We start from the raw sequence: 13,123 nt of genomic DNA on the forward strand, positions 1-13,123 counted from the left end.
GGCAGCCACCCGGGGTGTTTAAATCTGCAGCGGGGCTGGAGAAACCGCTCCCCCCGCGGCAATGCTTCCCGGCGGGTTAACCCTTCCCCTGCCGTGTCCGCGGCACCCCTGCGCCGGCAGCCAGGGCCGGCGCGGGGAGGCGGAGGGTGTTACCTGCGGAGCGCCGGGGTGCCTGCTGCTTTCTCCGCGGCATGCTGCCGCTGCCGCCGCCGCCTCGCCGCCCGCCGCCGCCGAGTTTCCGCGCAGGACTCCTCTTCCGATCCCCCTCTTTTCATGCAGAAACAAACACACACGCACACACCCGCGCACACACACAAATAAAAAAATAAAACAAGGAGGGGGGGAGGGAGGAAGGGAGGGAGGGAAGGAGGGAGGGGGAGGAAGGAGAAAAGAAAGCGGATTCAACTTCTAATTCCGCCTAGGAAGAGCGAGAGGGAGGGTGGGGAGGAACGGGAGAGAGGGAGAGGAGGAAGGAGGAGGGGGGGGGAGGAAGGAGAAAAAGTTTGGTCGGGTTCTCCTCTGGCCCGGTCCGGGTCCCCCCCCCCCGGGTCAGCTCCCGGCGCGGCGAGCGGGGTGCGCGGGGCGGGGGGGAAGGTGGGGTGTGGGATGAGGCAAGCCACAGACGGGTGACAGGGATGCCAATTTCCGCCGCCACTCCAAAAACTTGCTTAGGAAATGTTTTCATTTACAAGGTTAATTTTCCTCCCCCTCTCTCACACACACGCGCTCTCTCTCTCTTTCGCTCTCTTTTAAGTTCCTTATAAGACAAAGCTCTTCAGTCCTCTCGGCAGCAGCAGCAGGGAAGATGCCAGCGGAGATGTGCAAAATAAATACGATTTGATCAGTTCAATCTGTAGCCCAAATCCATTATCTTTCTTTCGTTCCTTTTTTTTTTCTTCCCCTCCTTTTCCTCTCTCCCCTTCTCCCCCTCCTTTCCTTAATCACTTCTTCGTCTTCTTCTCCTCCTTCTTCGCGGTGGAAAACCGAGCAAGCGGCGGCGATGAGACGGTAAATTCAGTCACTCCCCCCCGCTCAGGCTTTCTCCGAGATCAAAGAGTCTCAAAGCGCAACTTTCTCGCCGGCTGGCTGGCTGGTTTCAGGCTCGTGGATTTGTGTGGTGGTGTTGCTGTTGCTGTTGTTGGGGGGGGGTTTTGTTTGTTTGTTTGTTTTATTGCGTTGATAACAGTTTGTTCATTGTGCAAAAAACGAGGTCGATCCAGTCTCTCCTTCTCCTCCCAGCACTTAGTCTAAGAGCAAGAAAGCAAATAATAAAAAGGAGTAAAGCCCCCATACATACATATACACCGGATGGGAAATGTCAGTCACTCCTCCACCTTCCATACAGTCACAGATCAAACAGTGTCACCACCGGAGAGGACTACTTTTCTCTCTTGCTCTCCCTTTTTTTTTCCTCCACAAATCGAAGCTTCTTCTGATACTAAATATAATGCAAACACATTTTTTTATCATGGATATATTTTTTTTGGCTGATCTTGATCTGCAACAGAAGAAAAAAAAATACACAAAAATTGACAAAACCAAGAAAAACCCCGGAGAGTGTGTGCAAAGAGGAGGGGGGGGGAGGAAGAAAAGACATTCACTGAGTGGGAGAGATTAACGTGAACTGTCGCCCCCCCCTAAACTCCTGGGAGAGAAAGAGATCCACTCTCCCTCTCTTCTCTTTTCACTGAAATATAACACACATTCGGATCCCAGGGCTCTCAGACAGCCTCAAGTGATAGACAGACACATCGAGCTGCTTTTCCTGCTTCAGTTTGTTACTCCTCCTCCTCCTGCCCACGTCACCCTGACAATTACAAATAGGTCTCACACAAACCCATACCTGTCAATCTTTTTAATTGCTTTGTTTTCTTTTTTTTTTCACCCCCCTTTCCCAGAGCTAAACAATATGACAAAAAAAAAGAAGTCTTAATACAGCGCGGCATAAAAGATTCCTCATGTGAGACACGCGTTAAGGGGGTTGTTATTATAATCCACTTGCTGAAGCGCTGTGCAAGACGCATGTGCTGATTTAACTTCAGCAGAGGTCTTGTTCCAGCAAACTTAAAGAAAAAAAGAAAAAGGCAGGAGTTGATACCTCGCCGTTGCACACGTCTAACCGGCATTGAATTAAAAATGATTTGTGGAAGATTACAGTTCATCCTTACTTTAAAATACCAACAGATTGCAGAGCAAGAACTGCAGCATGTGAAACATGCTGCTAATAGATTTTGCACAGTATGTGTCTGGGGATTTATATAATGTTAACTGCAAGAACAGAAGGGTTCTTCCCTTTCTTTTTAAAGTCAATAAAGCAAATAAAACCCACCCAGCTGATTCCTAAAGGAAAACACTCGGAACTACAATTTTGCTTTCTTTCGGGCAGAAGGGGATTTACTTTTTTTTGCCTTTAATTATTAATACCGCACAATTAAGCAATGAGCTGTTTGTACTGGTAGGATGGAGTTAATTCTAGGAATTACACGTGGGCTCCTCCGACATCGGTGCAACATCTCTATTACGTTACCTCCCTCCCTCCACGCAGTTGTACCAAGTTGGGATTGGCGGCTCTCTCACGACACTTACTTTAGTCCCCTGACCCAGTTGATTTCCTGCGCAGGTTCCCTCTCCCAAACGTATTCTACAGCGAGAGGTGATAGATTTATTTTTAAGGAAAGAGAAACAAAAAAAGAGTTTGTTGTTTTTCTGACAGGAACAGGGAGCGGGGGAAACCCCTGCGACCCAAACGAACTGACAGCAGCCCGCTCCCCTTCCCCTCCCAGCCGGGGAGCGGAGGGCGGACAGCCCGAGGGCGGCGGGAGGGGCCCGCCCGCCCGGCTCTGCCGGCGGCGGGAAGAGCTTCGTGTTTTTAAATCCCCCTCACGCGCCGGGCCTGCGGACCGCGCGTCGGCCGCCCCAACGGCCACAAACGCCGCCGCGCGCGCCCCGGCCCCCGCGCCGCGCCGGCGCGCGGCTGCTAACGGCTCGGGGTTGATTCGTACCACCTTGCGAGGAAGTGAACGTTTCGCACGGAAGGGGCGGAGCCTCCGCCCGGCGGCAGCGGCTCCTCGGCGGCGGCTAATAACAACATTAGGAGATCAGCTGCAACTTCTCCCCCACTTCTCTTAACCTTGTCGATCTGATAATTTACCGTCCTTTCTTCATACTTTTTTTTTGGGGGGGAGGGGGGGTGGTGGAGAAAGATAACCGCTTTTTGTAAACTAAAGAACGGGGCTGGGAAGGGGGGGGGGGGGATCCGAGGCGTTTCTCTCTCTCTACCTCCTGTTTTTTAACCCCCTTAGTCAGAGGAAGCGTGCAAATTAAAAGCGACCTTTAGGGGAAAATGCAGCCTCCCGTACATCTACCTCACTGACAGAAAGAACAGCGCCCCGGTTGCCGTCCTCAGGCAAAAGCTGGCAATGCCCGTGTGCGTGTGGTGAGGCGGGTCGGGCACAGCCGAGCGCAGCCCCTGGCAGCGGCAGCGGGACGGACGGCCCCGAGAGCAGGCCAGCGTTGCTCCTCAGTAGCGCTAGCGGCGACAGAAGACGACCGGCTGCAGGGGACTATCTTGCCGCTGCTCCTCTGGCGGCGTTTCCGTGTGGTGGAGGGGCTGGCTGGGTGGGGAGCTCGGAGGCAGGCTGCAGCTTGCTGCACGGGGCTTTATTTACATACACAAATAGCTGCATGCGGAGAGTTTGTCCTGCCGGCTCGGTGGCGGTGGTGGGTCCTGTGAGCTGCCTTGACGATCCCGAGCTGGAGCTCTCCCGAGCCGGGGGGGTGGTGTGAGAGGAGAGCCGAGGCAGGGCATGATTTTTAGCGCAAAAAGCGGCGCTTTTTTGAGCTCCCGGGCACCGCGGTGCTGGTGGTGGCGGCGGCGGCAGCAGCAGCAGCCGTCCTGCGCCCCGGCGGATCCCGCCTGGTCCTACTTCGGTGGCAGCCGGCCGCGGCCCATCCTGGACATGTCCTACTCCCGTCACTTTCTGGATTTCCAGGGCTCGTCCATCCCCAGCTCCATGAAGAAGCTGGTGGTGACTAAGCTGAGCCAAAACTTCAGGGAAGCGGTCACCCTGCGGCAGGACTCCCCCGTGCCACTCCCGGGAGACGGAGACCTCCTGGTCAGGAACAGGTGAGCGCCCGGCCCCCCGCGACCCGATCCCGGCCCCCTCTGGCTTCTCGCACCTTGTGGCCTGCTCCCTCACTTTGGAGACCGGCTCCGAAGTTGTACCAGCTGCCATCTGGCGACTGTTAATTTAATTTTGTTGTTGTTGTTTTGAACGGCTGGTGCTACAGTCCGGTCGCCCCATCCACGTGTGTGGGGGTGACACTTCCTCCTCCTCCTCCTCTTTCTATGGCGGGGGTGCGGGGTGGGTGCGTGTGCGCTGCTCCTGGCGTACGCCTGCCCCAAGGAAGAGAAACACCTCCGGGCCCCCGTGCCAAGGCGGGGAAGAGGCAAGTTTTGCGCCGAGGAGGGAGCGAGACGCCGGGAAGCGCTTGCGAGTCCCTCCCAGGTCCCGGCCCGGGCTCGTCACACACGCACGTAGTCCTCGAGGAGTGAGTGTGTCCCCGTCGTACCCACGCGACTCTCCCGGGGACGCTAACCTATAGCCATGTGCCCCCGACAGCCCCGATGTGCGTGCGAGCCCGCACCGGCCGCTCTCCTCCATGTGCCACCCGCCTCTGCTGCCCCGCATGCCTTTTCCCTCACCCCCGCCCCGGCGTGGCCCGCCCGCCGCTAACCCTCAGCCAGCCGTGACTCACCAGGGAGGCAGAGGGCCGGGGCCCGCCGCCCTGCCAGCCCCGGCCGCCGCCGCGGCACCACCCCCGCCGCTGCGCGCCAAAAGCGGGTGGCGGGGACGGGGGGCAGGGCAGTCGCCCGGCCCGGCCCGGCCCGGCCTGTCCCGGCCCGGCCGTCATGGGCCTCGCTCGGCAGGACGAGGGCCCGCAGCTGTTGGCGGCGTTAAGAGTGGAGGGTGAGGAGGTGATATTTTGCTTAGCATAATACACCGTAAATCCTGCGCCAGCTCTAGGACTGCGCGTCCGGCGCGGTGACCAGCTCGCCATGAAATGAAGACTCTGAGGACAAAACGTGCCTCCCCAAACGTGCCTCCCCCCAGCTGTCTCCATAAACCTGTTTGTTCTCAGTGGCTCCTTCCTAGACGCTGTCGTTCCTTAAGCTAAAAGTAAGCCTTTCAAAGTTCAGAGGTCTCTCTGCCCACGCAGGGAAGCTGAAACTCTGGGAACCTCAGAGCAGACTGCATGTCTGGCACGGAAGAGAGCAGCACTCTCAGATTCTTGTCAAGCAAGGAAATCGTCGTAACACATAGTTTGCCATTCTCTTAGTTGGATCTTAAAGATATTAAGAAGCACTAAGTTGGCTTGAGAAAAATGCTGGAAGTTCTATTAAGGCAGTGTGTGACTATGTGTGTATGTGTAATCTCTAGCGTGTGTCCATATGTAACACATTAATACATAGTAAAGAAGGGGTAAGGAGGAAGAAGAACAGGGACTCCTCCAGGAGCTGATGAGAAAGCTTCTGTGGCACTTTAATCCGATGCTGACATCTCCCACTAGGATTTCTGAGACCAAAATTCCCTCCAAACCTCAAAGTCTAAAACATTGAGTTGCTGCATCCAGTAATAACCGTGAAACAGTAACGGCATGAAACAACCATCAGGCTGGATTTAAATTCCTTTTCGTGGAAGAGGTCAAAAGACTTGAGATACAAGTAGCAAGTCTCTACTCCAGTAATGCAAGGCAGAGCAACATCCTTGCTTCTCAAATACACACCCCCCCCCCCCTGCTCCTGAAACGCACTTGGAGTCTTTCTCATCCTCCCCCTCTTCCTGTGAATTTTAAAAATGTATTCAATTTTTATATGGCTTCCAGGGCAACTCTTCCTTCCTCCCTGTCCTTCCCCTGTTTGCTGGGTGGGCTCCCTGAGTGCTAGGGGGATGTGCACACCTCATGGTAAAAGGGCTGAGGCGCAGAGCTCGTACCAGACTAAAGGCAGGAGCTGGTCCACAGGCTCAGGCAGGCAATTACTGGGTTTTAACAGATCAGCCTATTACACACGTTCCTGTACAGACAACACATGCACAAGTGGGGATGGAGGGGAAGGAGAGGTGAGTGATGAAGTCTAGATTTAAAGTTCATACGTTTTGTATTATTTGTGGCATTTCCTCTCTATTTATTATTATTTTCTGGGGAATATCACAGAATACATGAGATCACGTTACTGAAAAACATTCTCTATATATGAGCTGCAGCAGGAAGCGAGTTCTGAATGCTTCCCCCTCTCTTGTCACTCTGGGGACGTGTTTTCCCATCCCAAAAGGATGAGTCCCTGGCTCTATTTAGTTTTTTTAAAAAACAAGCCCTAAATACAACTATACATTTTCTAATAGGTAGAAACATACAATTAAAAACAAAACAATAAGGGACTTGAGCTCCAAGAGTGCATTTGCGTATTTGTTCATTTTAGTCCCAGTCACGCCCATGAAACAGTATTAATTGCTTTGAGCTTTTCATGCAAAACAATCCTCATCCACCACAATAAAATCTGGTTTTGGATTTAGGGGAATGGGAAATTAAAATAGGTGCTGAGTTCCTGTATGGATAGATATTTTAAAATAAGATACAGTCAGGGGAGCTTTCTTCCCCTCTTTCCTCCTTTAGAGAAGTAAGCCAGCAACCCTTATTTCTACTTTTTTTTTTATAAAGAAAAAAACAATCCATCGTTTATTCAGAAATTCTTCAAAAGTAGAAATGGATTTAAAGCATTTTTTTTACTTCGATTCTGTGTAGGAGAGGAGGAGGAGGGGAAAAGGTGAAGAAAAAATCCTTAATGAAGTAATTTAAGCTTCGTATGTCCGTTTGTCCTGTTTTCGGGGGGGAGGGGGGCAAGGTTCCTCCGTTTTATTGCAGGAGAAAGACCCAGAGGCTACGAAGATTTGGCCCTTCTTAAAGTTGTTGGGGGATTTTAGAGATTTTCTTGAGGAAGTGACACATTTCGTTTCCAAAATACCTGTAAGGATTTACTGTTGGGCTGGAGTATGGGAACGAAGTTTACAGAAAAGAGAGTAAGAGGGGCTGAGAAAGTTTTTTTGAACCAAGGGACTAATGGATCATAGTGGGGAAAGTGGAGGACTATTCCTGCCGAGTGTTTGGTCTCAATAATGTTTTTCTTGCATAGTACTGATTTGGGTGACTTTGTTTTGTCTGTGTTTAAGGCTGCGGTGCTGGTTTTCAGTGTCTCACGCTTTGTTGTGGTACGAAAAGCAGCATTTCCTCCCCTCGGCGGTGTCCTGTTTTCTGTAATAAACAATTTGAGGGGGTTCAACACTGTCGAGTATAAATTAAGACGGGTGACTCAACGTGTGGAATTATTTTGAGAAAAGCCAGTCTCTACCTTTTTTTTTCGCCTCAGGTTTACCTCTTGAAATGTTGAAGGAGCAAGCCTCAATTAGAAACTGCTAAATTAAATAATACATTTTAAGAAAGAAAGAAAAACAAGACAATATAAAAGGTCTGGAAGGGGTCTTAAAACCCACCAGCACCCCAAGTAATTGTTACTTTTGTGCTCTCCTTTTCTCAGGCTCAGAAGTTAGTAAACTGATCTTCAACTTGTAAATCGTACTTATTCCTGCTTTTTAAAGCAAAATAACCTAAGAAACTGCGGGCACGTCCTACCACCTCCCTTCTGTCAGCTGGAATGACAAGGCAAATTAGACAATATGTTTTAATCCAGACCCTGCGTACGATCGTTTTAATGTGTGAGGAATCTAAGAGACTAAACACTCTTTAAAAAAAAAAAAAGAAAGAAAGCCCGTGCAATGCGAACAGGAGTTTTGAGTTTGCACACAATAAAAAGGGAGTTTAAAAAACGGGGGGCGGGGGGGGGGGGGGGGGGGGGGGGGGATGCTGGACGGCAGGCTGCATTGATTAATAGTGAGGAGCCCAGGAGCCCAGGGAGAGCCATTTCCCGTGTCCCGGCAGCCCCGGAGAGACGGGGAGGGAGCGGGTGAGTGTGTACGCGTGTCCGTGTGTGTGCGTGTGCCTGCAGGCGGGTGTGCGCAGGGGGCGGGCGGGGCAGCGCACACGGCTCTGTCCGCCCCGGGAGCGGGCAGCGGCGGGCAGGGCTGCCGGCCCGCCTGCCCCTCGCCCACGGCAGAGCTCCGCCTGAGCCCACGCAGTGCCCGTCGCGGGCAGGGCCGGGGGAGCGGTGCCCCGGCTGCCCCGCGTCCCCTGCCCGGCGTCCAGCCGCCCCAGCCCCGCGGAAAGCCCCGCACCTCTCCCGACGCGGCGGGAGGGGAGGGCGGCCGGGCAGCACCGATTTGTGCGCCCGCGGCCCCTGCAGCCGCACGCACAAGTTGCGGTGCAGCTCATGCGGGGAAGGATTTGCATCCTCTCCGGCTCCAGAACAAAAGCAACGGTGCGTGTGCTGGAGTCCTCCTCGGCAGGCGCCTGGCCCACTGCACGGCTTGTTCCTTCCCCGCACGCAAAGTTTTTGTCCTCTGAGACTTATTTACCTGCCTTTATGCCCTCCCCGCTGCAGCGCAGCGCTGAGAAGAAGGGGAAACCCCTAGAGGGAGGGAGACCGGGGCTCGTTACTATTACCGCTGCTCTGGCCCCCGTTCTCTAGGGTGCACTGCCCCAGCCAAGGGCACGGAGGCACGGCTGCTCCGCACTGTGCCGAAGCAGATGTGCGCCGGCAGCGTGAGGGAGGCTCAGCCCAGCGGGGAGCGGTGATCTGCCCTTTGGGTTGGGGCCCGGGGCCGGTGCGGGGGCAGAGTGAGCGCCTGGGGGCTGGCCTGACAGCTACCGAGAGCCCCCAGTTGGGCGAAGGGGTGAGACCGGGGAGGGGGCGAGCACAGCTCCCCGGCAGCCTCTCACACTCAGCTCCCTTCCGCAGAAGTTGGGGTGTAAAAGCGGGAGGAGGCTAGTGCAGCGCCGGCACGTCTCGCCTCGGTGCTCCGAGCCCTTCTCCCTGGCGCCCGAGGGACACTGCCTCGGAAGCTGCGGCTCCGTTAACCAATTTTTATACATCTTTTAGCAGTACTGTGTGGGAGTTACCTTAAAGCAGGGTAATAGGGGATTTTTTGTATCTACGAACAAGACGTGGGCATTTTTTTGTTGCGGCTGACCGGTGAATTAAAGGCAAAATTAAAAAGAGCAACAGTCACTTTCACCTATTTTATGTATGGATATGTTTATGCGTACGTGGCTTTTTATATATAACACATTTCGTTGGTCAAAGTTTCAGGCTCCCCATGCTATAAAGGATGAAGGAAATCAAAATGAGCGAAGCTGTTTTAGTTCTCACTGTGTGTGCAAGCAATTTAAAACTACATACACACACACACAATTTGAGCCTATTGCTAACTGCAACACTTAAAAGTGCGCTCTTTGCATACTTCTGCAGCTTTTACGTGGTACCAAGCACGCCTTTCAGGTCATCACTTCCATGCGTAGTAACAGTTCAGGTCTTTTCTGTTGCATGTGTTTCTTTTTGACATTTTCCTGTTAACAGAATCTTCCCCAGTCTCGCTTCCCTTGCCTGTATAGAGATATTATGACGTTTTTTTTTTAAAAAAAGTGTTACTAAAATATTATTTGTGTGTAAGCTAGATCATAACTTTCTTTTAGGTATTATCTCCTAGTGCTTAATCAAGTTGTGTCTCTGTCTTTTTCAAAAAAAAAAATTAGCATCCATTTTCACCTGTTAGAGGTCAGTGGGACTTGATACTCAGTCGTATAATTTTAGTCCTTCTGTGCAAGGTTGTTTTGGTGTGTTGCAAGTAATTTATATAAAGAAAAATATTTTAACGTTGACATTAGCTACATCAAAAGGCAAATTTGCTGTAGTGACACCATCAATTAAAAAGTACTTGCCTACAGTAACATGACCTTGCAAATGACATCGATAGTTAATATGATTGTTAGTCATTAACAGTATTATTATATTCAAAAATGTAAATTTGTTGCCAGAATCCACGTATTTACCTCTTTGCACATTTTATTCTTCAGTGTTTTCACATCTTGTATAAAGCGGTCAATTAATTTTCATCCTTTAATCTTGTACAGAATTATTTTTATTTTGCTTAGTTTGGTCAAATGGACCTGAGGAAAATATAAGTTGGTTTTTGTTTTTTTTCTCTTTAGCGATTTTATCTTTAATTCTGTAGTAACAGAATGTAAACTACAAAAGTCTGATGGAAGTAGTTTCTGTAGTGTATTCATTATTCAAATATACCAATAATCAGAAAAAAGTCTCATACTTATCCCACAAATTTAAATTGAAGGTTTCTCATACGACGAAAACTTGCTAAGGAATAAATCTCGTTAATCCATTTTTGTTTTCTTCTAGATTTGTCGGCATTAATGCATCTGACATAAACTACTCAGCTGGTCGATATGACGCATCAGTTAAACCCCCATTTGATATAGGTTTTGAAGGCATCGGTGATGTGGTAGCGTTAGGACTCAGTGCTAGTGCTGATTATACAGTGGGTCAAGCTGTGGCCTACGTGAAAGCGGGTTCCTTTGCTGAATACACAGTTGTGCCTGCCAAACAAGCAGTTCCTCTACCCTCTGTGAAACCCGAGTTTCTTACTTTGATGGTAAGTGGTGCTACCGCATACATCAGTTTGAAAGAGCTGGGAGAGCTGTCTGAAGGCAAGAAGGTTCTGGTGACAGCAGCGGCTGGAGGAACAGGCCAGTTCGCCGTGCAGCTTGCAAAGGCGGAAAAATGCCATGTAATTGGAACCTGCTCCAGCGATGAAAAGGGCGGTTTTCTGAAATCCATTGGCTGTGACCGTATGATCAACTATAAAACTGAAAATGTTGAATCTGTTCTTAGGAAGGACTACCCCGAAGGTGTGGATGTAGTCTATGAATCTGTTGGGGGAAAGATGTTTGACTTGGCTCTTAACTCCCTGGCTACCAAAGGGCGCCTGATAGTTATTGGGTTTATCGCTGGCTACCAAAACCCTACTGGCCTTCAGCCCATTAAAGCGGAGTTATTGCCAGCAAAACTATTGAAGAAGTCTGCCAGCATCCGGGGTTTCTTCTTGAACCATTACCTTTCTGAATACAAAATGGCTCTGAAACACTTGCTCAAGATGTATGAAAGAGGAGACCTGGTTTGTGAGGTAGACTTTGGAGACATGTCTCCGGAGGGCAAGTTCACTGGCTTGGAGTCTGTATTCCGTGCAGTAGATTACATGTACATGGGAAAAAACATTGGAAAAATTGTAGTTGAATTACCTCACTCTGTCAACAGTAAGCTGTAAAAACAGAACAATGATATAAATCAGAAGAGAGAAAATGGGCATTTTATGCCTCAGAATTACTAGAAACAATTTTTTTTTTTAAGCTTAGTAATTGATATTATATTAAAAACCAGCATTAAGGTGTTAATAAAAAGTTTTGTTTTTTTTTTCTTTTCTTGAAAGTGCCTAAATCGGTGGCTGTAGCATGAACTTAATGCGCCTGTGTTTGATTCTGTCAGTTAGGCTAGTGTGAGACAAGAACGTTGTTCTTGACAGAATAAGTCTTGATATGCAGAGGCAGATTTAGTCTGTCAGACTGGTTTGATAATACTTCATATATAGTTCAGCTCAGGAAAAAAAAATTCTTTCTGCAATTTTGATTCCCTGATTTAAAAATAAAATTGTTAGAACAAGACTGAGTAAAGAGTCGTATCTTGTGGTTGCTCTATTAATCTCTTGAAGTTTCTGGAAAAAAAAATGCTCTTCATTTTTTGTCACAAACACGATAATCATAATTCAGTTGCATCATGGATCATAGTAATATTCCTTGACTGGTTACACAGGGAACATTTATCCTCCAATTCTGACATGTCAGTAATATTAAGAAAAGCAACTTGACTTTTTTTTAATTATGGCTTTTGTAACTGTAAACAACTGTGCAATTTTCTTTTAAATCTTTAACTACAAGTTGTAACTCAATCTCATTTTCTTGCCTTTTCATTTGCTACTGTTACTGCTCACTGTCCAGTCTCCCCTTTAGTCGATGTTACAAGGTTATTGGAGTGGGGTTTTGAGCCATGTTCATGTGTGTTCAGGTCCTGTATATTTTTTGAAGATTTAATGAAGTTTAAAAAGCTATTTAAATATTTTTGGCATTTATTCACATTGATACAGTTCTTGCTGACTAGCTCCTTTGTTGATAATCTCTGTGTTGTAGAGTTCTTTGTCCAACGATTCTTGATGTGACTTCCCATAATCAGGCTGCTGCTTCTGCTTTCACTGAATATTGTTTCTGCAGAAGCCCTTTTACAAACAGCAAGACCATTTTAAATCTACAGTCACAGTACCTCGTACACGTACTGACACTCAGCCATAGATTATCTAGGGGGTGCAGTTAAAAGGTTTTGTAAAGTTTTGAAAATTCTTCCTCACTTAATAGATACTCTTAACGGTACATACAGTGGGAATTCCAGCTAGAAGTGTAATATTTTCCAGAACAATAAAATACTTTAAACTATGCTTGCTCTACATCTTTTTTCCATAGCAAACGTTTAAGGTCTTAAAGGCTGATTTTGCCACATCTTTTGAAATTACATACATTTGTATGCAGTTGGAGAGATGGAAATTTCCTAAGATCATACACCTAATAATAAACGTAATGATAGACTGATAATATCTAGGGATGAGGGAAAAAATCCAGGGTAAACTTAATTTTGGGGCATATTCAGGACTGACTGTATGCAGCATTTTTAAAAGTAGCATGTGGGAAAACCTTGTATTTTACGTAGTAGTACAGGCAGTAGAAAAAGTATTTTTAACTTTGATTTAGCACATTTTTATTGTAATTTTTTAGTGAGTATGTCATTAGCATCCTAAAGAATTGTGTGCAACAAAGAACTGTCGCCTTTTTTTGGGCCGTGTCTGAATACTGGGTTTAGTCCCACTTTGGAGGATTTTGGGGAAAGGCAGAATGGCTCGAGTCTTTGTTACCATTTCTTTTTTACTGAAGCTGAGCATCAAAAACACTATGATTTTTGTTTTCACCAAGATCTGCTGTTAGAAACATACTTCCTCTTTCTCCTCTAACGTTACAAATATTGTGGTGGTTTGTGTGTTTTGCATAATTAGAAAGG

At 48.5% G+C, this 13,123-nt stretch overlaps 2 protein-coding genes and 1 long non-coding RNA gene across 4 annotated transcripts in view; 1 reads left to right on the forward strand and 2 right to left on the reverse strand.

Moving 5' to 3' along the window:
* The window catches only part of TSHZ1 (teashirt zinc finger homeobox 1), a 53,965-nt gene extending 53,623 nt beyond the window's left edge, over positions 1–342 (reverse strand). For both annotated transcript variants that reach the window (XM_068397078.1, XM_068397077.1), the window contains exon 1: positions 154–342. In XM_068397078.1, coding sequence (XP_068253179.1) covers positions 154–193 — 40 coding nt within the window. In that variant the 5' untranslated portion in view covers positions 194–342. The remainder of the gene's footprint in view (positions 1–153) is intronic.
* Positions 343–944: 602 nt separating this feature from the next.
* Positions 945–2,901, reverse strand: LOC137661507 (uncharacterized). The gene is made up of 2 exons (XR_011047868.1): positions 2,587–2,901; positions 945–1,498 (listed from the first exon to the last, which is right to left on the reverse strand). It is a non-coding gene; the product is annotated as an uncharacterized lncRNA (long non-coding RNA).
* A 377-nt stretch (positions 2,902–3,278) lies between these two features.
* Positions 3,279–12,509, forward strand: PTGR3 (prostaglandin reductase 3). The gene is made up of 2 exons (XM_068396815.1): positions 3,279–4,126; positions 10,367–12,509. The coding sequence occupies exons 1-2, from the start codon at positions 3,807–3,809 to the stop codon at positions 11,289–11,291; spliced, it is 1,245 nt and encodes a 414-aa protein (XP_068252916.1). The 5' UTR covers positions 3,279–3,806; the 3' UTR covers positions 11,292–12,509.
* Positions 12,510–13,123: the final 614 nt, after the last annotated feature.

This window comes from Nyctibius grandis, chromosome 3, assembly GCF_013368605.1.
Source record: "Nyctibius grandis isolate bNycGra1 chromosome 3, bNycGra1.pri, whole genome shotgun sequence".
NCBI classification, from domain to species: Eukaryota; Metazoa; Chordata; class Aves; order Nyctibiiformes; family Nyctibiidae; genus Nyctibius; species Nyctibius grandis.

Excerpts from the sequence above, each read along its gene's own strand:
- PTGR3 (XM_068396815.1), top strand. The coding sequence starts at position 3,807 with ATGATTTTTAGCGCAAAAAGCGGCGCTTTTTTGAGCTCCCGGGCACCG. Across the intron at positions 4,127-10,366 it reads GACCTCCTGGTCAGGAACAG|ATTTGTCGGCATTAATGCAT; the intron begins GTGAGCGCCCGG and ends GTTTTCTTCTAG.